At 43.8% G+C, this 27,855-nt stretch overlaps 1 protein-coding gene across 2 annotated transcripts; it reads left to right on the top strand.

Annotated features, from left to right (window-relative positions):
• Positions 1-26,769, top strand: SLC30A10 (solute carrier family 30 member 10). 2 transcript variants are annotated; one of them, XM_033099656.1, is made up of 4 exons: positions 1-721; positions 17,283-17,360; positions 22,530-22,769; positions 25,396-26,769. In XM_033099656.1, exons 1-4 carry the CDS (start codon positions 274-276, stop codon positions 25,896-25,898), a joined length of 1,269 nt encoding a protein of 422 aa, XP_032955547.1. In that variant the 5' UTR covers positions 1-273; the 3' UTR covers positions 25,899-26,769. The 2 variants fall into 2 exon arrangements, with proteins under 2 accessions (XP_032955547.1, XP_032955546.1); XM_033099655.1 differs by lacking the exon at positions 1-721 and adding an exon at positions 15,869-16,584.
• The last annotated feature ends 1,086 nt before the right edge of the window (positions 26,770-27,855 follow it).

Raw genomic sequence — 27,855 nt, 5'->3', positions numbered from 1 at the left:
CAAACAGAAGAAACCCCTCATATTCCATATCTGAAGCCCGTGTCTACCATTTCCACAAGTCCCAGCTCACATGACATCTCTCCTTTAATTGCCCTTTAAACTGTTTTATGGCTTTATAGCAGCCTATAAAAGGTGATTTCCAAATATGACAGGCGCTGAAAGGCTGAAGGGGAAGACTTTTCCAGGAGTTGTACTCACTACATCTGCAGCTACTGCCCTAACGAGCTCAGCCTTCCCCAGCGAGGCAGACGCACCGCCGGAGCGCCGAGCGCCATGGGCCGATACTCCGGAAGGAGCTTCCGTTTACTCTTCATGAGCGCCGTGAGCATCGTGCTGTTCGTCATGGAGCTCGTGATTGCCCACATGGGCAACTCCCTGTCCTTGGCGTCTGATGCGTTCGCCGTCCTTTCCCACGTCCTCTCCATGATCATCGGCTTGTTTGGCCTGCGGGCCAGCCACATCAGACAGCACAGGAAGAGCACGTACGGCTTCCTTCGGGCAGACGTGGTGGGGGCGTTTGGCAACTCCATCTTCGCCATGGCCTTGATGTTCAGCATCCTGGTGGAAGCTATCAAAAGGTACATTAGCCCCCAGAAGACAGAGCTGCCACTGCTCGTTCTCAGTGCTGGAATTATCGGGCTCTTCTTCAATGTTCTCAACTATATCATCCTGGACTGCTGCTACTGCACAGCACACAGGCCCCCGGGAGACCCTGAAACAGGTAAACAGCTCCGCAGATGTGGCAAATTTGCTCAGACTCCTGCTGGAAAGGGCCGGGGGGGTCGTCTCTGATGGTGCTGTCAAGACAGGCCGGATTCATTTGGTCGGCCCCTTGTCCCCGTGACTTCCCAAAAGGTCTTTCTCAAAAGAGTCGCCTCCAGTCCGACGACGTGTGAGCTGAGTGGCAGCAGGCTACTTTCATCTTGGGTGGGGGGGGATCTTCTTTAATGTTTACTCATGGGGAGTGCAAAAGTGTTCAGACACCCAGAGAAGGAGGAAAGGCGTTAACCGGATTCATGGAGCAATGTGAAAGTGGACATGGCATTGAAAGCAGTCTTTAGTTAGTTCCTTTTGTTTACCCAGATGTGACGTGACTCTGTTTGAATTTAAAAATAATATTTAGTGTCCCTATCAAGTGTGTTGGAAAAACTACTGGACTAACCAGCTCACCTAGAGCAAATTGCTGAACAATTGGTTAGGCTGATAAAGAAACTCTTGGGCATATATTCAAAGAATGTTAAAGAAAATGAACAGCGAAAAAAAGGATGATCCAGTAAACAGTAAACTTAGTTCTCTTTTGGATGGAAATAGTTGTATGTATTTGTTGTATACATCTGTCCTATTTGAGAAAAAGGAGACCCATTTACATGTAGTTCTTTAGGGGCACTTAGGAGTGAGTCCCAAACTTATATTGGATCATCTGTCAAGAGATGGAATTTTAAATCTTGGAAGAGAACAATAAATCTAAAACAATAAATGCACAAGATAAATTATTAGATGGAACCATGTTTTTTTATTGCCACAAGAGGAATTCTTTTAAAAAATATATTAACAGCTTCTGGCACAAGAGAAACTTCCAGTGCTTTTTAGGAGCCCTGTGGCTTGAACAGACCAGGTTCAAATCAGCCACATGGCAGTGGTCAAGTTACTTCATTAGGCAGTGTGCCCACCTATAATGTGGAAATAGGAAGGATGAAATGAGATCCAAAGTGCTTCGCCCGTAGAAGGTACTTGGTAAAGAGTAATTACTGCTTTTCTGAAAATCACAGTGCAAGTCTTTGAATTATGTGATAATCCAGCATCATTGAATTCTAATGGCTCATCTAGATTTTAAGAAATGTCAAGATTTTCCTTACTGGGTGTTAATCAGTTTTCTTTCACTAGGAGGGACATTATATACCTTCCTTGCCTGGGGAGCCTACGTTTGCATTTTTTATCATGTTCCTCCTGTCTTTGCTACTGCTGTAAATTGTGTCCGCTGGGTCCAGTCCTTTCGCCTGTCTCTGTCTAAAATGCCCTACGAGTAGAATGTATGTTCTGAGAGCACCTAGAGTATGTGTTAAGTATAAAAGGGAACAAACAAGAAACTAGTCTGTATCTTTATTTGATTTAAGGAATCAGTTAGGGCCTCATCTTTTTGTAAAAGACAATAGTTACTGTGAGACCCTTATTTACATCAGTCAACATCTAAAAATTACTGCTTGAGATTCCATATCATAAAATTCTCATCTTTGATAAAAAACAAGTAAGTATTTTTATTGCTAAGTATAAACTTCAGGTAAGAAAGCTGACGTCAAACAAATGCTTAGTATGGGCAATGGCAGTGTCTCCATTACTAAGCTCGCCATTATGTTTTTAATTCCAATTTTGTCATTACTCCTGACATACACTCATCTGCATGTAATAGAAGCAATTTAGCAAAACTTGCACCCACAGGAAAAGTGGGTAGACAACCATAGTTCTATTTTTTCAATTGAATTATTATTGGATAGAGCTGAGTTGAGCTCTTGTTTGGGAAGCAGAGTTTTGCAATGTTTTCTCCATGCTGAAATAACAAGAGGCTGAAGGCAACTGTTTCACCTTGACCATATGCGTTTCTACTGTCCTAATTCCTGAGTCCTGTCTTCTTTTGAAATATTTGATGTTGCATAGTATTCTACTTTAAATAACTATGTACAGTGATAAGTACTGTATACCTATACCTAACGCTTTAAGATCCGTGTTCTGTGGTAACATGATTATTTTGGTAGCTTTAATTATTGCTGAATTTTTCCATTAGAAATTTTAGAGTATTTAAGCCCTCCAACCAATTTTAGGATAACTGCTTAGCTTTTAACATTTACGTCTCGAGTTATGTATTTATCACTTTTACTAAAACATACGTTTTGATATCCATCCCATCACCTAAATAAGCTTAAATGAAGGAGTAAATATTTGGGTTAGATAGACTGACATTAACCCAATTTCAGTTGTCTTCTATTTCAAGGAGAAATGTGATTAATACATACATACTGATATATACCAGGAGGTTTAAAATATAGGGAAATTGATTCTTGACTTCAAAAGATTCAACCTAAATTTAGAATAAAGAATTTCTATATGTCTAGAATCCTAGCTCAAAGCATAGGAAGTGACTACCAACTAAAGAACTGTGGTACCGCCTGGTTGAGTCATCAGAATCAGGTAGTCTGCCAGTTCCTCTGCGGAATCTATGGCCAGAGAGAAGTTTCTACTTTAGCAAGCCTTCCGTCTCCCCTGGTTCTGCGGATCTTTTACTAGTTCTGCTTTATCTGTCTGGTGTAGGAATTGATACCAGTGATAGTTTGTTGATGTTTGAGAGCATAGAAAAGTAAAAAATAAGACCACAAACTTTAAATTAAATATTAACAACACAGACTATATACATAGTTAAAGCTTTAAACACCCCTGGGAGTCATGGAGTAAGTAAGATACGCTGGAGAATCAGACAGACAAGCCAGCAATTCAACAACAACAACAACAAAAACACCTGAGAGAAAACAATGTCTGGAAGGTTGAGTTGAGATGAGGGAGTCTGGAAGCCTTAGATCAATGTGTAGGCGGTGAGTCCGCCCCTCGAAAACACGATGGTGACGCAGGTGTTTGGGGCTGAAGTGAGAGGCAAAATGAAAAAAGGAAAAATCACAAGCATGAAAGGAAAAAAACAAGACAAAAGAGGTTTAGTCCAAACTTTGGACGCCTATATGTGAGTGTGTTTGGGGAAGAGAGTTATAAATTGTATTTGGGGAAAGACTGCGGAGGAAGTAGATTCAGATCCCAGGAAATAGGTGACTCCCACGGCTTTTTTCCTCCAGACTTAGGGATTGAATTTGCTTTGTTTACATGCTTTTCTACTGGTTGTTTATTTGATTTGATTTTCCTTGGCTCACATTATCTTTTATGTTTGTATTTTATTTTGGATCATTTTTCAGGCTTGAGTTTTCTTTAAAATGTAACTAACAGATCTCTCTATGCCCTTGACTTGTACTTGAACTGATGCCCCGCTGTACACTGGCCTTTATTTTTAAAAAAAGGTAATTTTGTGCAGCTCTGTCTATCAGAGACCAGGCTTGCCACGTATCTAATTTATACATGACAAATTTATATTTGAAATATCTGTTTATTGTTTTTAATTTGTAAAAATTTTACAAAATGTCTTTCCTTTGATTTTATTTAAATTCTTTTTGTGTTGATTCCAAATTGTGCTCATTTTCTCTCCCTATCTGGTAAACACATTGCATCCTTTCCCAGTCAGTAACATGTAAAATAGTCCTGCCTATTACAGAGTTTAGAAATTTCCACAACATTCTAGGCTCCAGATTTTTTAGTGGCTCTTTTCCTTCTCAGTCAGCATGAAACAGAGAGAAATAGGGGGGAAAAAGATGAAAGAAGGAAGGAAGGAAGGAAACAACCTCTTGAATTCCATTTCCATCTCGAGCTCCTGTTTCTGGCTCTGTTCTACACTCACTGTCTGAGAGTGGCTCTCTTTCTGTCCTGTGCCTCGGGCTGTTGCCCCAGAACTACCAAAGTAGCTTCTGCTCCCAGAACTACCAAAGCCTGGCGTTCTGCTTCCTGAGGTGGCTTCTCTGTCACTCCCACATTGGTTTCAGCGTGATGAGCGTCAGCCGTAGCAGGTTTCTGAGCTGAAGCTGTTGTGCATGTTCAAAGCTTGTCCCCATACGCCTATGTCTGCTTTCTGTTCCTTCAGATCCTGTCTTTCCACAGCTTCTGAATGTTTCAGGCCTTGAGGAGCATATCATTCTGCCGGATCTTTTGTTCGGAAGTTTGGGAGATGCTTCTAGTGTTTTGCCTCCTTTGGTGTTCTTCTCTCAGGAAAGCCCCGTAGAGTGGTTAATGTTTAATGGTTTGTTCGACCTCTTAAAGCTGTTCCATTTCCCTCTCTATCACATGTAAGGCGGGCGTTTTTGTTGGACTTTTTCCCTCTTACTTGGTCATTGTTTTCTGGGTCAGACATTTGTTTTTCCAGTGTAGGTCTTTTTTCTTATCACAGCAAGAGAAATGAAGTCAGTGTTTTATGGGTCTGCCAAAAGCAACTGTTGTCCAAACAAATCTGGCCAGCTCTCATCTCTCTGAGTTGGATCTTCTCACTCAAAAAGCATTTTCCAACTAACCCGAAAATCTAACCCAGGCCTGCACTCGGACTGTCATAGTCTTGCCTCCATCACTTTCAGCGTGTCTCATTCTCCCTGGGCCCATCCTGGAGTCCTAACTCTGTTTCTTGACCTGTCCCCACCGGACACAGGTGACCCTCCATCCACAGTAACTGTTTTGCTTGGAAGCTCACCTAATCTTACCTCAAATATCTATGCTCCTCTTCCTAGGCTTCTCCTCTGAACTAGTTCGAATTTAATGGACGCTTTGCCAGTCTTTACATGGTGGTTTCCTGTCCTGGTTAGCACGTAACAAACCACTACACATTTAGTGGCGTAAAACAACAATCATTTCATGAAACTCGGGATTCTGTGGGCTGGAATTTGGCAAGGACACAGAGGGCACAGCCTGTCTGCTCCACCACCTCTGGGGCCTCCGCTGGGAAGACTCAAAGGCTGGGGGGGCCATGGCGGAGGCGGTAGCATCTGCAGGTTCATTCATTCGTGCGTCTGGCGTGTGGGCGGGAAGCGCTCAGTGTCTAGGACTGCGGACTGGGCCACCTCCACGTGACCGCTCTGTGTGGCTTGGTTTCCTCCCACTCGATGGTGGCTCAGGGTTCCCAGTATGAGCGTTCCATCAAACAAGGGAGATGCTTCATGCCTTTACTGGCCCAACCGCAGATTCTCTGGATTCCAAGCAGGTGGCAAGATGGAAGGAGTGTCAAACCCATAGACCCCACTTCCGGATGGAAGGAGCATCACGGTCCCCTGCAGAGGAACATGTGGAAAAGGAGACATAGTTGTGGCCATCTTAGGAAAAAGCAGTCTGCACATCCTGCCCTCCGGCCACAATTCACATCACTGCCACATCAAAATACACTCCCTGCTCCCCAGAACCCCTGAAGTCTCATCCCCTGGGCATCAGCTTCAGGGCCAGGATGTTGTCCTCTGACTCAGTGCAGCTCCTTGTGTGGTGGTCCCTCCATCTGAAGGTCTGTGAGCGAAAGAAACGAGGGACCTGCTCTCCACACACCCACCATATAAGGCTGAGACAGACGTGGGATAACTGCCGTATTCCCCAGTTGCTCCTATTTCGGACAGTATTCACAGTTTAAGAGGATGGCTTTCCAAAGTGCCCTGGATCTATGGAAAGATCTGGTGGTGCTGGGGTGCGTTCCAGATCTCAGTGGGCTATCCGACATCTTGACTTTCTGCCTCTGAAAAGTCCCCAGTCCCTAATCTAATCTAACCCAATCCAATCTAATCTAATCTCCTAAGAATATTTAGGTATGTGTGCATGTCCTTTTCTTTTTTTGCGTCTGCCTAGCCTCAGGATAACCCTCTCTTCCACTTTCTCAGTCTGTCTGTCCGTGTCTGAGAGCAAACTACTCTCCCTCTCATTTGCACAGTAAGACAGAACCATACAGTAAACAGCAGTCTTCAAAACTCATGAAGACCTGTTAAAACAGCCCTAAACTTATAATAACACCCATTCTTCTGTGGGCAGAACAGAAGAATTGCCTGCTGTGATCAAGATCACAATACTGCTTGGCTCGAACTTGCTGGAGCCCTAAAACCCAACAACTCCTGCCCTGGTCTCAGGAGAAGCCTGTCTCCACGTATTACTTTGGCCTCTAGATTCTCAACCTTTATCCTCAAGGTTCCTGCCAACTCACCAGTATGTTTGGGTTTTGGGGACAAGTAAGTAATACTCCTTTCTTACTCTCCTGAGTTTGGCAATTGATAGATAAGATACAGATGCCAGTTGAACATAAAGTATCAACTTTATTACAGATATGGAGGGATATGGCTTAGATGTGTAACAATAAAGAGCTTTTTTAATGGTTCATCCCAGAATTCAACTCACCGGGTCCCAGGCCTCCCTTCACAGGGCAGAGCCTGCCCCCGTTCGTTGCCCTCATGTACATGCCGACCAGGATTGCAGGTCTCTGTGGGAGGGAAACCTGAAAAAGAAAACCCAAAAGAGTTTAGTTGAACGTGCTCCACTCTTTCTTCCATGCTTACTAATCCGAGCAGTTATCCTGCCTCTGGGAAAAGTCGGGAAGTGACACAAAGAGGCCATGAATGTTACTCCTGTGGAGGTACCCTTGTGGAAATATGAAGCCTGGGGAATGGAAGAAAAACTGAGCTGGGAGGCACCAATGTGAATCAGGTAGACTGTCTGCTGGGTCACCTATTGACTTTGACGGCAGGAAGCAGATTTGGGAAAGATGTTCTGAGGTAACGTGTCCGCTCTCAAGTCGCCAGACCCTTGTCTTGGACCCCTCCTCTACCCCTTCCCACACTATTAGCAGATGCGGAGTGTCCCGCTCAAAGATGCTCAATAAATAGTGAAGATCCAACATGGGAACTACTTAGAGATGCTACTGAGAGAAAGTTAAAAAAAGGAACCAGCAAAAAGGCCGATGAAAAACACGTAGAAGAATAATAATTACCCCAGGTAACAGAAGTAGTTTTCAGATAAAACCATGAATAAGAACTGTCAAAACTCAGGGGAAAAAAATGGAAGATAAAAAACATTACAGAAATGAAAACCCAGATTGGAAGCAGTGAGACGGAATAAACACTACCAGATACAACCCATGATATGGAACACAGGCTTGAGAAAAGGACCAAGGAATTTAAAGTAACTGGAAGGAATATAATAGATACAGACAACAAACAGTGAAGATACTCCGTATACATACTAGGTGTGTCCTCAAGTAGAAAGCAGACAAACGTACCAGAAAAAATACTCAGATAGAACAGAAGAATTTTTTCTGAATTAAACTTTAAAAATCTGCAAATCAAAAGGGAAAATTGATATGGAGCAACTAATGCATACATTCTGGAGAAGTTTCTGAAAATCAAGCATAAAGAAAGAACCTCATAGGCACCCAGGCAGAACAAATCTGTCATCTCTCTCCATACCAGGAAGGATTCAGATTTCTCCACAGCAATATACAATGCCACAATAAAATGAATCAATGTCTACAAATTCCGAGAGATAAAATTTTATACTCATCTAAGTTTTGTTCATTAATTATTGGCAACATAGAGACATTATAAAAATAATACATAAAACCCATGAACCCTTCTTGAAAAAAAAACAAAAACCAGTAAATGAAATCCTGTCAACCAAAAGATGAATCAAGATGAATTTAGGAATTTGAAAGCTCTGGTATGAAAAGACTGTTAGCATTAAACCAATTGAAATATATAACTACGGCCAATTCTAGGTATAGGATAGAATGTAAGTGTTTTAGATACTAATGGGAAGACCTTCGGAAAAAAAAATCATTAAATAAAGTTAAATCTTCCCCCTAAAAAAATATTAAAGAATTTATGGGATAGTGATATTAGAAGGCTAGGGGAAATGGAACTCATACATTTTTTTTTTTAATAAAAGGAAAAAATATAATTGTCTTTATTTGCAGATGATATAATTGTTTAACTTAAAAATACGAGGAAACCTATGAAACAACTATAAGAACTAACAAGTGAACATAGCAGAGTCAGAGGATAGAAGGTTAATATAAAAAATCAGTTACATTCTTGTACATTAGCAATAAACAACTGGAAAATAAAATGAAGATAATCCCATGATAAAAGTATAAGTTTGTACAATATTTTTGCGTGGCAATTAGGCAGGCTATAAACAACTTTAAATGCCCATACTCTTTGATTCAGTATTTTTAGTAATTTATACTCCAAAAAGTGAGCAATGACATTTGTACAAGGATACTGCAGAGTGTTTACGTACATCACAATTAGGACCACAATGATGAAAAAAATACAAGTGGATAAAAATGAAAACTATTCATCAGTGGACCTGAGGGTTGCTTAAATAACCTATGTACATCTCTATAATGAAATATCATAAGCAGGTAAAAAGAATGAGGCAATCATATGAGAACCCCCCCTTTACCTCATGGTTACAACAATAAGAATGCCTTTTATCTATCTGTACTTTCATTATCTTTTTTAAAAAAATATATTGGGGTTGGCATTGGTTAATAACATTATATAAGTATCAAGTGTACAGTTCTATAATACATCATCTGTATATGGCATTGTGTGCTCACACCCAAAGTCTAGTCTCCTTCTGTCACCATTTATCATATATTTGACCTCTTTACCCTCTTTAAGCTCCTCTACCCCCGCTTTCTCCCCGGTAACCACCATACTCTTGTCTGTGCCTGTGAGTTTGTTTCTCTTCTTTGTTCATTTGTTGCTTTCTGATTTATATCCCACATATGAGTAAAATCAGATGGTTCTTTCCCTTTTCCGGCTGACTTATTTCACTTAGCATGATATTCTCAGGATCCATCCATGTTGTCACAAATGGCACTATGTCATCTTTTCTTACGGCTGAGTAGTATTCCACTGTATGTATGTACCACATCTTCTTTATCCATTGAAGGATACTAGGGTTGTTTCCATGTCTTAGCTACCATAAATAATGCTGCAGTGTACATAGTTAATGTACTAGGGTGTACCTTCATTATCTTATTTGATGTTCAGTACATCTCTACATGCTCAAAGGAGTATGAGGTTTTTGTATACATTTTACCGATTAGAAAACTAAGCTTCAGAAATTTAGTGACTGGTCCAAGTTGTACAGAGGTCAAGACTCTTAGTTCTCCTGCAGACCCCTATCAATATTCAATACAACTTCCCTTTTTGTGATGATAATAAAGTTATGTTTTCCAGTCTGGTTACCTTGATCTGCTCTATTTTTCTGCCATATAATAACAGACGATAAGATCAGGATGAACAAAGAACGATAGCTATGACCGCTGAGAAGTTTGGAGTTTCAGATTTGTAAACTATTTTATATATTTTTGGATTCATAAACTATTTTATTAATCAATATTTTACATTAGTAATACTTTTTATTAATCAGTAGCTAATTAGCTCTAAGCTACTTAGATTACTTGAACCACGGGGAAATAGATGATCTTATAAAATATAGGGCAAGCTAAATAACCGTGAAGGGGATTCCACAATGTCACTTACCAGAAGTTAACAGTAGTTCTGGGAGTGATGATAGAAGTTAAGGAAAGGAACCACTTATTTGTTGATTACCTACTCGTACTGGAGGCAGGATGCAAGGCCAGTCACCACGCTCTCCCTCCTGTGAGTCTCACAACCACTGGTGAAAGAGCGATCTCTACCCCCAGACTATAGATAAGAACAGATCTCAGAGAAGATAAGTGACTTGCCCCGTTGCTAGTAACCGATAGAGCCAGGATTGGATCCTGGAACTGAAACCTCCGTGAACATCTCTCCACTACGTAACCCTGAATATTGAAGCAGTGCGTTTGGTAGATAAAGGTAAAGGTATTTACTTGGAGGGTTTTTTTTGAACCTCCCTCCCGTAATTATTCCCACAATTTCTTGGGCAAATGGCCTTTCTCATGTTCATGTAGTCTAAAAATTAAGGTGAATCTAGTGGTGAAGAAATCTGCTGTTTGGGTGAAATTGCTTCTGGTATAATTAAAGAACACATGTGAAAGCTCTTTTTAAATTATTAAATGATACGGCTTAACTTAGAGCTAAAACTATTGTTAGAATCAATATCAAGGTTGGGAGTTCCCCTGTTTCATGTAACTTCTAGTTTTTTTCGCTTCCATCTGAATTGGAAATGGTCCAAAGCCGACTTATTCCGCCTGCTTATGAAGAGAGAGGACTCATCCCCGGAGAGCTGTCACTTCGTGGTGAGGGATTTTGGATGATAAATATTTCTGACATGCCCAGTTCTGCCTTGACTCCTCTCCCGCTTCCTCCCAATACCCGTAGCCCCTTTCAGTTGCTTGTTCTCACTGAACTCTCCCATCTCTCTCCAAACCTCACACACAGGGTTTCCCCAGGAGTGTCTGGGTGTGCTCTTGTGATCAGGAGATGGTTAAGAAGCACACAGACCGACCTCAAATAACGTGGCCTCATTACTGTCAAATGTATCAACAGCCCAAACCCGTCAACCTGGTGCAACATAGAAATCAATGTCATTCTTTTATACCGTGCACTCAACAGTTGGGTTCCTACAAGGGCTGACAGTTAAGTTCACAAACTCATCCTAGAAAAAGGGCTACGTACCTCACTGCTGAATATCACTACAGTCACCTTCCAAATACTCCCCTTGGGAAGCTATGCCCCAACGCCAGCACCTAGTCCACCCTTCAGAGCAATTTTGGAACTCTTTTTCTGGAATGGCCATCAGAACTGTCGTCATATTATCCTTGATGTCCTGAATGTCATCAAAATGTTTTCCTTTCAATATTTCCTTTATCTTCGGGTAAAGAAAGAAGTCATTGGGGCCTAGATCAAGTGAGTAGGGAGGGTGTTCCAATACAGTTATTTGTTTCCTGGCTAAAAACTCCCTCACAGACAGGACGTGTGAGCTGGTGCATTGTCATCATGATGCAAGAGCCATGAATTATTGGCGAAAGTTCAGGTCGCCTAACTTTTTCACGTAGCCTATTCAGCATTTCCAAATACTAAACTTGGTTAACTGTTTGTCCAGCTGGTACAAATTCATAATGAATAATCCCTCTGATATCAAAAAAGGTTAGCGACATCGTTGCAACAAGTTTGCGAAGTTAGTTGTCAGAACTTGTAGTCTTTGTATATGTTGAAGTATTATAATTCAAACTATACTTTCTATCTTAGTCTGTTCAGGCTGATATAACAAAATACCACAGACTGAGTAGCTTATAAATAACAGAAATTTATTTCTCACAGTTCAGGAGACTGGAAGTCCGAGATAGGGATGCCAGTGTGGTCGGGTGAGAACTCTTTTCTGGGTTCATAGCCAGAGATTTGTGGTTGTGTCCTCACATGGCAGAAGGGGCTAGAGAGCTCTGAGGGGTTCGCTTTATAAGAGCATAAATCCCATTCATGAAGATTCCACTCTCAGGACCTAATCACCCTCCAAAATTCCTACTTCCTAATAGAATCACTTGTGGGGCTTAGGATTTCAACATGAATTTGGGGCGGGGGTGGGGGGCGACACAAACATTCAGACCAAAGCACTTCCCTTCTAGTCGCAGGAACTCAAATATGTCTTCCCTTCTGCCTGTGTCAGTTTCCCTGCTCCTTAGATTAAGTTGCAAGCTGTGGGGAAGGAAGAAACTTTCCTCTACCTTCAAGGTTCTTCCGGCTGGTCTAATCATCAAATAGACATGAGACGGATGAGCAAGAGAAAATGACCAAATTTAACTACCTATGTATGGGAACCCCATGTACATGAGACAGTCAGAGGCCCCATATGCATGAGAAGTTCAAAGACAGAAAGGGACAATGAGGCACGTGTGACGTCCTGAGCTAAGGATCACCTTGGGGCTTCAGAGGGGAGATGGGTCATAGCAGGCGGATAAGAAGAGCAGATGTTCAGTAATTAGAAGAGTGTCTTGCCTTGTAGATAGGTCATAAAAGGTTATAGGTCATCTCTGATAATCTCGTTTTATAGGCAAGGTCCCTAAATCAAATTCTTCCAGGTAGTGAAGGGGGGGGCACATCTTGGGGTGACTCATTCTGAATCCCTACAAAACAAATCCTTAAATGTATATTTTCCTCGAAAAGTAACCCTTTGATGAATCCTTTGGTGAAGAGAAATATTTCCCTTTCCTCGACTTGGATTTAAAAATCAAAGTGGTGGTTGTTTTTTCTTAACGCTGATTGAGTCCCATGTAAGAACCTGGCACCAAGCACATTTACATACAGTTCTCTCACCTAAGTCTCACGACAACTCCACGGGATACATCCCAGTATTATCCTTAGTTCACAGGTGAGGAAAGAGAAGGTGGAAGGCACTTGCCCCAGGTCACACAATAGGTGCGTAGCAGAACTAGGACTTGCATCCCAGTTGGACTCCAAAGCTCATAAATTATTAACTGCTGTGCTACTCTGCCTTTCAAGTTGTCCTAAAGTGAGTGCAAAATTAAAATTAATCCAGAGCCTGGCCTTTTCTCAATCAGCAAGTTGTATTATTTGATGTCATGGCGGGGCTTGCGTCCCGACACTCCCTGGACTAGTGGTAGCAGATGTACCGCTGTGCTGTTAAGAACAGTGGCATTTTGGAGAAATTATGGAGGTGCCACTTGGTAGGCTGATGGGCACAGCTCTAAATTCATAGGAGAGCTGCCTCCTCCGTGGGTGGCATCTCACGGCGCTGCTGAGCCGCTCCTCTCAACAGCCCACTCAAACTAGTCTTGACCACGACCTAGTTTTTCTTTTCCACACCTCATGCCTCTGTCATTAAAAAGAGTGCTCACCTCAAGTAACGAAGTTCCTAAAGTTCGTGTATGCTAAAACCTGAGGGACGAAAAAAAAACAAAACTCCCGAGGGACAAAAACGCATACTTTTGGGTACAAAAAGGACCTTTGTGTTACAAATATACATAGTATATAAGTTCACCAAATCATAGTTTTACATACTTATGTACGAGTATTATATATACTTACATATATACATATATCATTTTATATTGTATATATAAAATCATAGTCAAAACATTTTTCTGAAGTGCATTTTGTTGACATCCTTAGCCTTTCTTAGAGTCAGAGGCTGGGCCCTGGGCAGGGCACCTCAGACACACAGAGCTGCGCCTCCTACATGCTTCCCCAGCCTCTGGCTTTCTAGTTCCCTCAACTGCCTTCTGGGGGCAGTGACATAATTCTTGTTCAGGTTTCTCTTTCACTTGTGAATGACAAAGAAATGTAATCAGCAGGGACTACATTAGGTCTCTTAAGTGATTTCCAAAAGGCCTCTCCCTCTCATTTGGATGCTTTGCTAGCTGTCATGTCAGGGTTCAGAGGTTTCATAGTTGCATGACAGTATAAGCCAGGAAGTAGGAAGGAGCCAGAGGTCTGCTCTATCTTTTCTTGTATTAGAGTGTGTCATCTGTGATTCAATGGTAATTCTGTTACACATGTGTTGTGATACTAATACGAACATACTAATGATAATATCTGGACCTCTGGACCACTTGGCCCTTCCGTCATCTTCCCAGCCAGGCTCTTCCTCCTCACCCCGCACCTTCCTTTTCTTCCTGTCACCTTTTTTTTTTTTTTTTTTAATAATCAGCTAACATTTATTGAGTGCTTACTCCGTGCCAGGTGCGGTTATAATCACTTTACACCTCTTCACCCATTTAGTCCTCACGACCCTATAAGGAAGCACTGTTATTACTCCCTTTGTATGTCAGTGAAACCAGCCCAGACCATTAAGGCAATTGTGCAAGGCCAGAGAGCTTCAAAACTTTCATCGGCCTTTATCTCCCTACCTCTTTTCAATGATTGCTCATTTTAATATTAGTTTTTAGAGAATGCCCTCAACGATACATTTTCTCAAGTGCTCAGTGTAGGGATATTTTCCTGGAGGTGGGGAGGGGATGTTTAACAGGCTCCCTGTGTTTGGAGGTTTATCTGGTCCAACGTGGAGCCCGCAAATCAAGGATGTTTTAGCAGAGAGCATTAAAAAGACAAGACTGTTTCACACGGTTAAGGCAGTGAACGGGGCTAGAATTAGAATGTTCTGCTAATGGATCCTGTGCTTTTACAAGTGAGACATTTTTAGTCATTTCCAAGCCAAAAACCCATGGATTTTTTTTTTTTTTTCAGGAATGGTTCAAGTTCAGGGTTTGGGAATGGGGGAGAGGGAATAGAAATTACCAGACCATCTTCAGATCCTTTTTTTGGAATGAGACAAGTTTATACAAAACCAAACCAATAACAGAAACCTGCAAGGTCCCCCCCAGCCCACTCTCTAAACTGACCAAAGCAAACATTCTTCTTCAGAGGTCCCCTTCCTGGGCCTCTCTAGGAGTCCTGGATAACTTTTACTTGGCGCAGAGCCTTGTGTCAACAAGCAAGGCTCTATTTGGAATAAACCTTCATGGAGGCCAGTCGATTGACCTCTGGGCATCAAGTCATGCTGTGAGGGACACATGGGCTGAGTAGAATGTTCTCTCCAATGGAGAATGTGATAAGTACGCCTGCCCTGGCTTCTTTGGTGGCCAACTGCATTTCGGAGTGCTGGGTGGCAGTGCCGTGCCTGTAGTTTGCTTCAGGAAGGGGGCCTTGTGAATGAAGATCCTAAAGGGGGTGGGGGTACAGGGAGGACACTGTGCCAAGGGGGTGACAGAACCTATAATGTGCCCTTTATGAAGGCTGCGGGCAAGAAGAGAGGATGCAATAGCTCTACCACCGTTGGTCGTGGAGTGGGATTCCCCTGGGGCTTCTCCAAACGCCAAGCAGAAAGCACCCTCCCTGCAGGGCAGGCTTGACTGGGTTAGTGCACCCAGACCTCAGCCGGGTAATAAGGAATCTGTAATGCAAGCAGCGTCTGCGCACGTAGGCGAAGGTGTCCACGTCTACAACGGCGGTCACACCCACAGCACTCAGGTCCTTATCACTAGGGTCAACGGTCAAGGCATAGGTGATAGGACAGGAGAAGCGAGTCGCTGGGTGGGTCCCACCTCTGCTTGGGGGGGATCTGTGAGGAGGGACATCCAGACACGCCCCCTCCTCGCAGCAGCTCCCTGCTATGCCCAGTTCTAGAGGGACAGACATTGGCTCGTGGCCACCTGCCAAGAGAGGCCCAGGTCGCGAGGGAGGGGAAGAGGCCACCACCGGAGGCGGCAGAAGGTCTCTTTAGATACGGCCGCCGCCCGACCACTCCTTTAGACTCTGGCCGTGCGAGGACTGGGCACTCTGCCTCCGCCTTATAAAGAGCCCAGCGCAGGGCGGCAGGGAGGCCGGGAGGCGGGTACCGGGCTCGGCGGAGTCGGGGGCGCCACCTGTCGCGGCGGCGGGGCCGGGCGCCGCGGCGCGCGCTGCGGAAACATGGGCCGCTACTCGGGCAAGACGTGCCGCCTGCTCTTCATGCTCGTGCTCACCGTCGTCTTCTTCGTGGCCGAGCTGGTGTCGGGCTACCTGGGCAACTCGATCGCGCTGCTGTCGGACTCGTTCAACATGCTGTCCGACCTGATCTCGCTGTGCGTGGGGCTGACCGCCGGCTACATCGCTCGCCGCGCCCCCGGCGGCTCCCGGGCCACCTACGGCTACGTGCGCGCCGAGGTGGTGGGCGCGCTGAGCAACGCCGTCTTCCTCACCGCGCTCTGCTTCACCATCTTCGTGGAGGCCGTGCTGCGCCTGGGCCGGCCCGAGCGCATCGACGACCCCGAGCTCGTGCTCATCGTCGGCGCCCTGGGGCTGGCTGTCAACGTGGTGGGGCTGCTCGTCTTCCAGGACTGCACCGCCTGCTTCGCCCGCTGCGGCCGCCGCCGCCACAACCCGCAGCAGGTGGCCGAGGGCGGCACGGGCGGCGCTTTTGGGGGACCGCAGGGCGCCACCCCCATAGCCCCCGGCCCGGACTCGGCCGTAGCCCCGCGCGTGGCCTCGCTGGGAAGGACCGCGGAGAAGGGGGTGACCGTGTTCTCAAACGTAGCAGGTGCCTTTCAGTTGCGTTCTCTGGATGCGTGGCCCTTCCCTCCTCCTCCTTCGCGCGGTCCCTTCCTCCTCTTCCCACGCCCTCTTTTTTTTCCTCTGCTTTTTTTTAAAAATCCATTTCCTGTGCAGTTCCACTTTAATCCTCTAATGCGAACTCATCCTATTCACCATGATTCCTTTGATTCCCCCACGATTTCTTCTTTCCTTCTGCATTCTCAGGCCCCCTTTGCGTCCATTCCCTTCCCCCCTTCTCTCTGTGCAGGAGGATTGATTTTTTTGGAAATCAGTTATTATTGGGCAACAAACAGCACTCCCCATCCCTACCCCCTCACCAGATGCTATCTGCACTTTTTTCTCCCTCTCCCTTTGCCCATCCTTCTGTCCCCTTGGGAGTTACGGGTTTGGGGGTGGGGGTGGGCTCCTACTTGCCTCTTTTTGGTTTTAACTTGATGGGAAGTGTGAATGAAGCCCAAAGGGGGATCGCAAGGCTAATTTCAAGGCTAGCATCACCTATTCCTGGCTGCGTGTGTGTGTGTGTGTGTGTGTGTGTGTGTGTGTGTGTGTGTGTGTGTGTGTGTGTAGAGCTAGGGGGTCTGATAGGTTAGGAGGAATTTAAAATAACAAAACTGTTTTTGAGTCCATTGGTTCTTTTTGTTTGTAGAACTCATACACAACACAAGGTTTCTTCTTTGAATGCAGGTGATACCCTAAACACCCAGAATGAGCCCGAAGAGATGATGAAAAGGGAGAAAAAGTCGGAAGCCCTGAATATCAGAGGTAGGATTGACTTCGGGGGGATTGGAAGTCCTTGTCAGGGGCGTCTGTGGACTGCGCTGTCCTCTTCCTCTTCTGTTTGCCTTTGAATCAGGCGTGTTAGAAAGCAGGCGGGTTACATGCGTAGACTATGACCCCGGCCTCTTGCCTAATCCCTGCACTGATTCTGAGGAAGACACCAGTTGCTAATGATTGATCCTTGCTCCACTGAGAGCCACCTAGTGCTCTGGGTCTTCACACAGCCATGGGATGCTCCTGATGCAGTTGGTTTTGCCCACCCACGGATGTTGCTAACATCAAATGCAACCCGTTTTAATTAAATATCACTTTGATAAAGGTGGGAAGAGAGTAGATGGGCGCCTATCCCAGGTGGCATTGCTGAATGACCCTTGTCACCGCCGTTATTTCTGCCAAAAATCTCCTTCCGCAATGGGTCTGTTGAATCACACGAATCTCCACTTCCAGGTCCAAAGTGGGGGTTCTGGTGAGGTCCCTGGAAGGCATTTTATTACTGTTCTTGCTGTGTGATCAAGGTCACAGCACGGGGCAAAGGTCAGCCCAGGGAGTTCAGAGGTGTGTTTCTCACCAGACACCAACACTGTACCCAGCATGTCTCCTTTCCGACTTCTTGGGCATAGACTTTGCTTCACAGTAATGTAAGAAGAGTCAATCCCTAATCTTGACTTTGAGAATTTCAACAAAGACAATGCAGCCCTTTACCTTCAGGGGGTTTGGGGAAATGTGTAGTGGACTTAGATGGAAATAATACAAAGAAAAACTGATAATCCAGGAGACATCTTCATTTTTGAGAGTCTCACATCTGTTTCTACAAAATGATACGCGGAATAGATCTATAAAGGAAATCAGAAAATAATAACAAGAACCTATGACCTAAAAATTCTAAACAAATTAGTTTTTAAAAATTTAACTGCAGCAGGGGCATTTCTAAAGTGCTTGGTGGTGAATCTTTTGGGAAAGAGAGAATCTGTAATGAGAAATCACTGTTCTTTCATTTATATTTCTTTTTTTAGGTTCCATTTTAAAACACACACACATGTATTGTAGGTTTTCAGGATTGACTTCACTATCATAGGACTTTAACTTTTCAGAGCATGTTCTGTTAATTATTCATTCTTGTTACAGTGAAACAGTACAGGTAGGTGCAAAGAAGAATTAAGAGTAGGCACCAATAGACTTTGTGGCGTAGTTTGGGAAGCACAGTGTAAGGAAAATTTCCATGATCTTGCTAATTTTTGGTACAAAGCCATTGGAGCTCTGGGGTAGAAAAACATCAGGTGTAAAATGCCTTGCCATACCTGACTGAATCCTGTGATCCACAGGTATTGACAAAAGTGCACCTCTAGCTTCCAAAAGAGGTGAATAATTGGGAATTGGGATTTGGCCGAAAGATTGGGATTTGGCAGAGGCAGGACCCAAACCCAGGCAGCTTGAATCAGGTAGTGAGTGGACTCGCTGGGCTCAAACAGAGCTGCTCCAGTAAGGGTGGGCTCAGCGCCCGTGAGCCTTTCCGGTATTTCTGGCTAAGTGAGAGGCTGGCCTCACCTTAGGTCCTGTGTCCTCACCTTGGAGCCACAATTCAGAGAAAGACCACAGAATGTTAGAGCTGGAAAAGCCTTAGGGAAAATGGACTCAACCCCTTCACTCCACAGACGAGGGAACAGGGTCCAGAGAGTCTGGTGACTTCCGGAATCACCCCAGCTATCAGCAGAGGCTGGTATCCTGGGCTTCCAGTCACATTTCTAGCCCTTTCCATGATTGCACACTGCCTCTAGACTCCACACAGGGTGCTTGCTTCTCCCGTGGACACGGTCCACTGAAGCCTTACATTTTTGACATTTAAGCCTCTGCTATAGAAAGCAGGACTGCCCCCCCACCCCCTCCATCTGCAGGGGAACAGACATCTGATGGGGATTCCTGTGAACTAAAATCATTTCTTGGTTGTCATTACTGTTTCTCTTATTCCAACGAAATTCTAAAAAATGCCTTGGAAGAGTCACACACCATCTACTGCAAAGCACCGTGAGGGCACACTCCTTTAAAAATTCTTGTCAAGGTGCTTTCTGCTTTCGAGTGGTTGTTTTTATTTAACAGGATAGCATGATACATTAAAAATGTTGCCACAGTGTCAGAAAGACAGCCCTTTGCATTTCGGTATAACTGTAGACGGATGACTAGCAATCCTGACATCGTTTAGAACTAGATCGTCTTTGATAAGGTGTTTCATTCTAATTTTTGTATTTTTGGCAATAGAATGACCTCTCATTCTTCCACTTGTTAATGCCTAGAACGAATGAACTGTGTTCCCAATTATTCACCAAATCCAACAGCACAGATGAGTTTTCCAAGTGCTGGGTCGTGCATCAAATTTCATCTGGTGTCCAATTGCCAATTCACATCCTGGGCCCGTTGATTTGAATTGCGTTTTTTATCTAGAGACAGCGAGTAAGGGTCGAGCGCTAAGGTGTCGTGTCTTTGCAAAACTGCCTTGTGAGCATTATGACGAATCGGGTGATTGACATAATGCTGCCGGGTTTCTCTTCCTGAATCACAGATGTGAAGCCATCAGAGTCCGCTCAGAAACCTTTACTGCCTCCAACTAGGTCCTCACTAGCACTGCAGACATTCAAGGACTTGCTGTTCTGGTGCCAACACTGCTTTCTAGACATTTCTGCCCTTCTCTTTACCCCATTCACTGCTTCTCCTCCCCCGCCCCCCTGGGTTGTCTCCCCTGCCCCCCACCATGTCATGCACACCGATAGTCAGGGGAGAAGTGCTTCGTCAGGCAGAGATAGTTTACGATCTGCCTTTTACTAGCTGGGTGACCTTGAGCAAGGCACTGAATCTCTTTGAGCTGCAGTTTCGTTCTCTGCATCATGAAGCTAATACTTACATCCCTGTGTTGTTGTGAGAGGGACGTGAGGACCCACTCAACAAACGGCGCCCACAAATACCATTGCCTCTGCATCACTTCTGTGCACTTACTTCTCTGGGGGGGGGGGGTTCTGAGGTTTCACGTACTTTCAGAACGGGCCTCTGAGGGAAGCGTGGCGGATGTTATCACCCCCACGTCCCAGGGGAGGGTCTCGTTGCTCACAGAGGGTCACTTTCACCATGGCTCTTGAAGACTGTCAAGGTCTGTGACTCCACGTGGCCTGACAGTGGAGTCCTCGTCGGGCGCCTCCCTGGAGTTTTCCGCCTGCAACACCTTGTCTCTGAGTTCTCTCTGCCTGCAGTGTGGTCGCCTGTTGAAGTCTGTCCCCCTTTTACATGTGTAAAATACATGTAACATACTTAAAATACCTTCTGATGCATACGGGTTAGCTAGCATTGTAGTTGTTATTATTAAGCAAAAGACGGGCGTTACTCTCTGTCATGGGAATTACCACTAACCAACCCGAAAATACTATTTTATCGAGTGCCTGCATTGAATGCCGCCAGTGCTGAGATATAAGCGAAGGAAATGTAGAGTACGACCCTCACCCTGAAGCTATTTATAGTCTGGAGGAGGAAAGGAGGCTGACATGCAGGAGACAATCGGAGAACATCTGACTATCTCAGGCAGTGAAAATGATGCGAAGGGCACGTAGGAAATATTTGGTCTTCTTATTTCTATGATGGTATCTTGCATTGCCCTGGAGAGGTTAAAGCTTCGATCTTCAGTTCCTTCTGGAGGGACAAGGTGTGTAGACCAAACGTTGGCGTGTCCCTTAGTGGCTCAGGATGTGGACTGGGGAGTGAGAAGCGCCTGTGGGGGTGGAGTGAGGGAGAAGGGGGCACAGAGTTAGAAGGTGGGACTGTTCAATGTATTTATTGAATCGGGATCCTAGTGCCATATGTAATAGGATTTTGAAATGATTTTTATTTTTTTTAAATAATTCCTGTATTTGGTGGGCGGGGAGGGCGTTGCCAAGAGTTACATCTAGTATGTTTACAGAATGCCATTTCACCACAGTACTGCTGAGAATCTTAGACGTGTAGCCAAGAGGAAGAAGTAGCCCATTTAAAGCAGCTTCCAAGTAAGACTGTTGAGTCGGAGACACACGAGTGAGTTGGTAGTATGTTGGATTATTCCTTAGTTTACTGAGTGAATCTGTGGGAGAGTTGGAGAGACAAAGCAGACCTTTCTTAATATATGCTTTCTTCTAGAGTCCCGCTTTAGAAACTCTTAGGTGGTTCATTTGAATCACTGGGAGATTTTGTTAAAATGCGGAATCAGATCTTGTTAAAATGCAGATCAGAGGTGGGGCCTGAGATTCTGCATTTCTTCCAGGCTTCCAGGTGATGCTGGTCTGCAAACCCATACTTTGAACAGAAAGACTCTGATGTTGCTTCCTGTAAAAAAAAAAAAAAAAAATCAAAAAATACTTCGCGTTGCTATTTTATAATCCTTCTGACAAGATTTTCACTTAACTCATTAAATCCCAGTTTAGCCTGTGCCTACAGATCTTCTCTGCTAGGACTGCATGGTTTCTGTGTCATAATGGAAACTTCTAGAAACTGTTCTCTTCATTAAAGGCATCCACAATTTGTGTTGTTATCTGTAGAATTTTAACTTTATCTTATTGTGACAAATGGCTCTTTATTTCGTGGGAACGTTGCTGGAGTCCCTGTTCTTGAGGACTTCTTAAAACCAACTGCGGTTCCCATGCCCATGTGCTAAGTAAGAAGCAGGCAAATGCATGTAAGGAAGAGGCAGAGGAGTCAAGCTAGAGGGAAGACGAAGAGTCAAAAGATACGTCTTAGTTCCCTCTCCTCTTAAAAATGTTGAAAGCAACTGAAAGCACAGCCTGAAAGGAGAAGACATCTTTGCACAGCCTCTGTTTTCTGGCTTGGTGCCCTCTGAGGGGGGTGGGGGACAGCGGTGTGGCATTCTGAGCTGGCACAGCCCCTCTTCCCACAGGCGTCTGCAACTCAGAAGCTCCCCAGGCCACTCCTCCTCCCAGGTCTCTGGGTCCCAGGACGGTGGCCTGGGGTTTTGTTTTCTACAAAAAAACAGTTGCCATTGTTTTTGTTTGTTTGTGTTGCTGTTCTAACCAGAAAAGAAAACTAATAACAACAGGTCTTCACAGACTTGGGACCCCAAGTCACTGAGGGTCACCTGGCTCCCAAACTTGGATCTGGGCGTTAGCGGTCTTTCTTTCTTCCCGGCAGGTGTACTTTTGCACGTGATGGGAGACGCACTGGGGTCGGTGGTGGTGGTGATCACGGCCATCATATTCTATGTTCTTCCCCTGAAGCAAGAGGACCCGTGTAACTGGCAGTGCTACATTGACCCCAGCCTGACCGTCATAATGGTCATCATCATTCTGTCATCGGCCTTCCCACTCATCAAGGAGACCGCTGTCATTCTGTTGCAAATGGTCCCCAAAGGCGTCAATATGGAAGAGCTGAGTAAGTCAGAGGAGTCGGATCTAGCACCACGGCCCCCGACTCCAGGTTCTTCAGGCCAGAGGGCCAGCATTATGTCAGAGCCATGTTTGATGTATGTATCCTGAAATCCTTTAAATTGCCAGGCACCAGATATCCATCACATGTTTGGTAGCTTAGTGAGATGAATCACAGCTCCAACCACCACAGGTCCTTTGCAACCCATGATTCTGTGACTCAACTACAAATTTTCAAGAATGTAGTGCTTGAGCAATGCCTAGTCCTGGGCTATTTACCTTCATGTCAAAGATTTCTTTTTAAGTCAAATAAGGCCACTCTGCCTAGAACTTGATTTTTATTCTCCTCATTCTGAAGCCATGAATCACTCCTGTTCTAGATCCTGCTTTCTAGTGAACCTATTTTGATGGGTACACAAGTCACCCTGTCTCTTATAATACTGTCAAAATGACAGTATTTTAAATTCAGATCATTTACAACCTCCTTCAGTAATGAAATCTACTACTTTGCTTTGCTCAAACAGGTCAACCTCTCCCTTTAGTTATGTGCATCCGGGGGTAAAAATTTTAGAGACTTTGTAGAAATTCTACATGGGAACCATCTAGATGTTGGTGAGAAACTGACTAAGCAGTTTCAGTGTTTCTAAATGGGGATTATGTTTTTATAGAAAAAACATTTTCGGGCAGATTGGCTGTTGTTTACCAGCGAGTCAGTAAACATGAAATAGAGCCCAGGTCCGCTATGAGACTGAAAGTTGGAAGACCTTACTTCACGACAAATACCTAGAATTAGACTTAAATGGATGTTAGTACATCGTATGGCGATGGTTAGACGTTTCCTTGAAAGGCGTGATTTACAGTGTGACTGTCCTATGAAGGTCATGGCTTTGCCTTTCCGCCAGTGGGTCGAGCCATTGCCAACAGCTGCGCTCCTTCTATGATCTTTACCCCTGGAAGTGCTTTCCGTCTTTTTGGCCTCTTCTCTGGTTAGCAATGGTGAGTTTATGTTCTCTGAGAGGTAGTGAGGTGTGGTCAACTGTCTGGCTGCTTTCATGGGCAGAGATGGAATAATCAGCCTCCATCCATTTCCTGCACACCTGCTCTTCGCTCAGTGCTGTAGGCAGAGGTGGGATTAGGACATACACAGCTCTGTCTTTGGCTTCCAGGAGATAAACATAGGCAAAACAATATGTGATATACTGTGGTACCTCGGTTTTCGAACATAATCCATTCCGGAAGACAGTTCGAGTTCTGAAACGTTTGAAAACCGAGATGCGGTTTCCCCATAGAAAAGAATGCAAAATGGATTAATCCGTTCCAGACCTTTAAAATCAACCCCTAAAACAGCAATTTAGCATGAATTTTACTATCTAATGATACCACAGATCCATAAAATTTATGTCATTTGTAAACCGAAATGTTCATCAACGGAGACGTTCGCAAACCGAGGTACTACTGTATATTGGCTTATGTTGCCTTTCACCAAAGTAATATATACATATATATGTATATAGATAGATGTAGATACATATTATGTAATATATAATATATATGCTTAAAAACATTTTTAAAATAGATAATAATAACAATACTAGCAATACTTTTGTGACACATTATATGCTTATATTATTCTAAGGGCTTTACTTAAATTAACTCCTTTTCATCCTGAAAGCAATCCTTTGAGGTACTATTTTCATCATTCCTAATTTACACATAAGGAAACTGAGGCACAGAGGGCTAGGTAAGTTGCCCAAGGTCATGCAGGCAGTAAATGACTAAACTGGGATTCAAACTCTAGCTGGAGGCAGGGTCTCTGCCCATAATCACTATTTACTACCATCTCTCTAAATACGTACTCATTTTAGAAAATATAGAGGAGCCTAAATAGACAACCTACCTCCCGGGAATTACCACTCTTAATATTTTTGTGTCAATCATTCAATAAAACAAACCTTTATTTGTCTAAAACAGTTTTTTTGGGGGGTTTATATACACTGATATTTTGTAAAAAAAAAAAAGGGAAATGGAGATCATGCCATATATATAGTTTAGCTATTTGCTTTTTCCCTTAAAAATACCCTGTGTACCTTTTCCTGTAGCCTTAAATATGAAACTTACTTTTACACGGCTGTACCTTTTTCTATTCTAGAATTGATTTAACTATTCCTTGTTGTTTCCATTGTTTCATTAGTACAAAGGGCATTGCCCAAACCATTCTTGTACATAAATATTTGGTGATTTCCTTTAGGTTACATTTCTAGTATTAAAATTGCTGGTAAAAGTTTTAGACCCATATTCCCAAATTATCCCTTTTAGGAAAGGTCTCCTGCTTTATACTCCCTCTGACAGCCCATAAACGTGCCCATTCCCTTGTAAGCTCAGTCGCCCCGGGCGTGGTTTTGTTGTCGTTCAACTTCTCTTCTTGACTAGCCTGTTAGGAGCTAGCAGTGTGTGGTAGACGACTTCAGAGAGGAGAGGGAAGATGGGGGAAAACGGACGCATAGAGGAGAGGCCATTTTTCTTAGTCAGTTTATCACCTGGGTGAGAATGCTTAGAAGGGACCCAATGCCTCTGTCGTTCCATGTTTCAGTGCTGGCTCTCACCTGGGCTGTTGTTTCTCGTCCCTGTTCTAGTGAGTAAACTCTCTGCCGTGCCCGGAATTAGCAGTGTCCATGAAGTGCACGTCTGGGAACTAATCAGTGGAAAGATCATTGCCACCCTGCACATCAAGGCTCAGAAAGACAGGGGCTATCAGGACGCCAGTCTCAAAATTCGAGAAATCTTCCACAACGCCGGGATCCACAATGTGACCATCCAGTTCGAGGACGTGGACGTGCCGGAGGTCCTGGAGCAGAAGGAGTCTCTCTCCCTATGCAACTCGCCCTGTGTCTCCAAGGGCTGCGCCAAGCAGCTGTGCTGTCCCCCGGGGGCACTGCCTCTGGCCCACGTCAACGGCTGTGCTGATCACAATGGCTGCCCCCCTCTGGACATGGGCCGGAGGGAAGGCCTCGGTGGTGGACGAGAACTAACGGAAGTGGCTATTGAAGTGTCTTTGGATGGCCGTGTGAGTGACCATGGACCAGCTTTGACCAAAACTCAGGAGGACCAGTGTTATGTCAACAGCACCCATTTTTAATCCGGTACCCACAGAAACAGACTGTATAGACGAAGCACTTTGGAACCGCCAGCTGGGCCTGTGGAAGGAGCTTTGTGGGTTGTAGGCACTGACCAAACTGGCAATGTGCACACTCTGGCTGGGTCCGTGAGGGGTTGGCTCTTTGGGATGGTAATTGACGGTGTCGGATGATTTTTATGTGACTGATAAGATAACCTCTTTCTCTTATCCTGGATGTCTCGTGCTGCTCAACAGTTGTAGTTGACACGTTTATTTCTCGAAGCAAACTGCACTGGTATATATATCAGGGTCCCTGCAGGCTGGGACTCTGACTGGGATTTGAAGTATTTTCTGTTTTAAACTGATTAGAACTTCTAGCTGACTCTCAGGTGAGCTCATAGCCAACCAAGTACGTCGCAAAAACTTAACCCTGACGGCTATGGCTGTTCCCTTCTACCGGAAGATCATATCCGAAGGAAGATAGGTAATCGGTCACTGCAGACATTTTTTCCTTTGACTCATTGTTGAATAAATGTAAAGTGGATACCTATTAAGGTAGAAAATATGCTCAGAACATCAGAGGAAGTAGAGTTTAGTGGGGGGTGGGCTGGGGGGGTGGGGGAGAGGGCAGGAAGAAAACGCTTTTGGACCACCTCATTTTGTGAAGTGCGGAGAAAAGGAATGTTTACTTTCTGCTGTGAACTGAACGCTAGCTGTAGGGTGTTTCCAATGTTTAAATATATAAAATGCTTTTCCTTTTCCCTGGAAATGTGGGAACATTTCTGCTTCCTTAAATATGACACAACTACTTCCGTATATACTGTCTTTTAGAGTCAGTCCAGTTTGGACTGTTTTCATTCACTGCTTAAAATGACTTACTTATTTGTCCAAATTTCCTTTGAGTCTTTTTTTTCTATGATTCTATTAATCCATGTAGCATTTACCAGGAGAAATTGAGCATTTCTGGGATAGAAGAATGTATGACATTGAGTATTTATTCCTGCCCCCAAATTAAGCTAGATAGATGTTTCTTTAATTAGACATAGTTTAAAGTATTTATTGTAGTTGCCAACTCGTAATTTGATGGAAAAGTGTATGTTCAAGGGAGAAATGAGAATTAATTGCTGACTTGAATATCTTTGGAGGAGCTTACACTTTTCTTTAGTGTCTCTGACCCATATTACCAAGTTCAAATAAATTTATTAGAGTCTGATTTGGATCCATCACCATAACCGACCCATATTAGTATTGGAGAAGCATCTGTCATGTATTTGACAAATAGATTAGGCAACAATGTTTTAATCAGAGCAGTCTCAAGAGAGCTGTGAGAAAATGGGAAGTGCCTCACGAGAGAACTAGAATTTTCTTTGATAGGTTCCAAAGTTGACCGAAAATGATACTCTCTTAGGCTCTAAGCGTTGAGTTCTGTGTAGAACTGTTCAGTATCCATCAGAAGCGTTTGGTTGATAACAGAAAAAGCACCCACATTTCCCAGCACAAATGCCATTTAATAAAATGTGCCTTAATCTCACATTCTAAGGCTGAACTAAGTAAGTAGCTATGATTGGCAGGATAGGAATCCTTTTTATTCCTAAAAATAAAAAATAAAAATTTATTATCTAAGTTTAAACTGGTAACGTAATTCTAAACATTACGTAAGTTTAAATGTTACGTAAGTTTAAACGTAATTCTTTATGAATTACGTAAATAGAAAAATGCCTAAATATGTTTTATCCCTAGGAGTTTATTGGACTTGGCTATATATGCTTTATAGCTAAAAAAAAAAAAAAAAAAAAAAAAAAAAAAAAGTGGGGGGGGTGTAAAATATAAGAGACCATTTTTATTTTTAATATTAAAAGAGGAGCATGTACTCATGCAAAACGGCATTCTCGATGCAACTCACCACAGAGATATGTGGACCAAATTCTCCCAGGTAAATGTTGGTTGAAATGCTTGACTGGACCAAAGAAAAAATTTG

Source organism: Rhinolophus ferrumequinum, chromosome 27 (genome assembly GCF_004115265.2).
Source record: "Rhinolophus ferrumequinum isolate MPI-CBG mRhiFer1 chromosome 27, mRhiFer1_v1.p, whole genome shotgun sequence".
In the NCBI taxonomy this organism is placed as follows: domain Eukaryota; kingdom Metazoa; phylum Chordata; class Mammalia; order Chiroptera; family Rhinolophidae; genus Rhinolophus; species Rhinolophus ferrumequinum.
This window is presented reverse-complemented; position numbering and strand designations above follow the sequence as displayed.

What these genes read in the sequence shown, in the direction of transcription:
- SLC30A10 (XM_033099655.1), top strand. Translation starts at nt 15,978, where the DNA reads ATGGGCCGCTACTCGGGCAAGACGTGCCGCCTGCTCTTCATGCTCGTG. An exon ending in CGTGTTCTCAAACGTAGCAG is followed by an intron (nt 16,585 to 17,282) that starts GTGCCTTTCAGT and finishes CTTTGAATGCAG; the next exon opens with GTGATACCCTAAACACCCAG. An exon ending in CGTCAATATGGAAGAGCTGA is followed by an intron (nt 22,770 to 25,395) that starts GTAAGTCAGAGG and finishes TCCCTGTTCTAG; the next exon opens with TGAGTAAACTCTCTGCCGTG.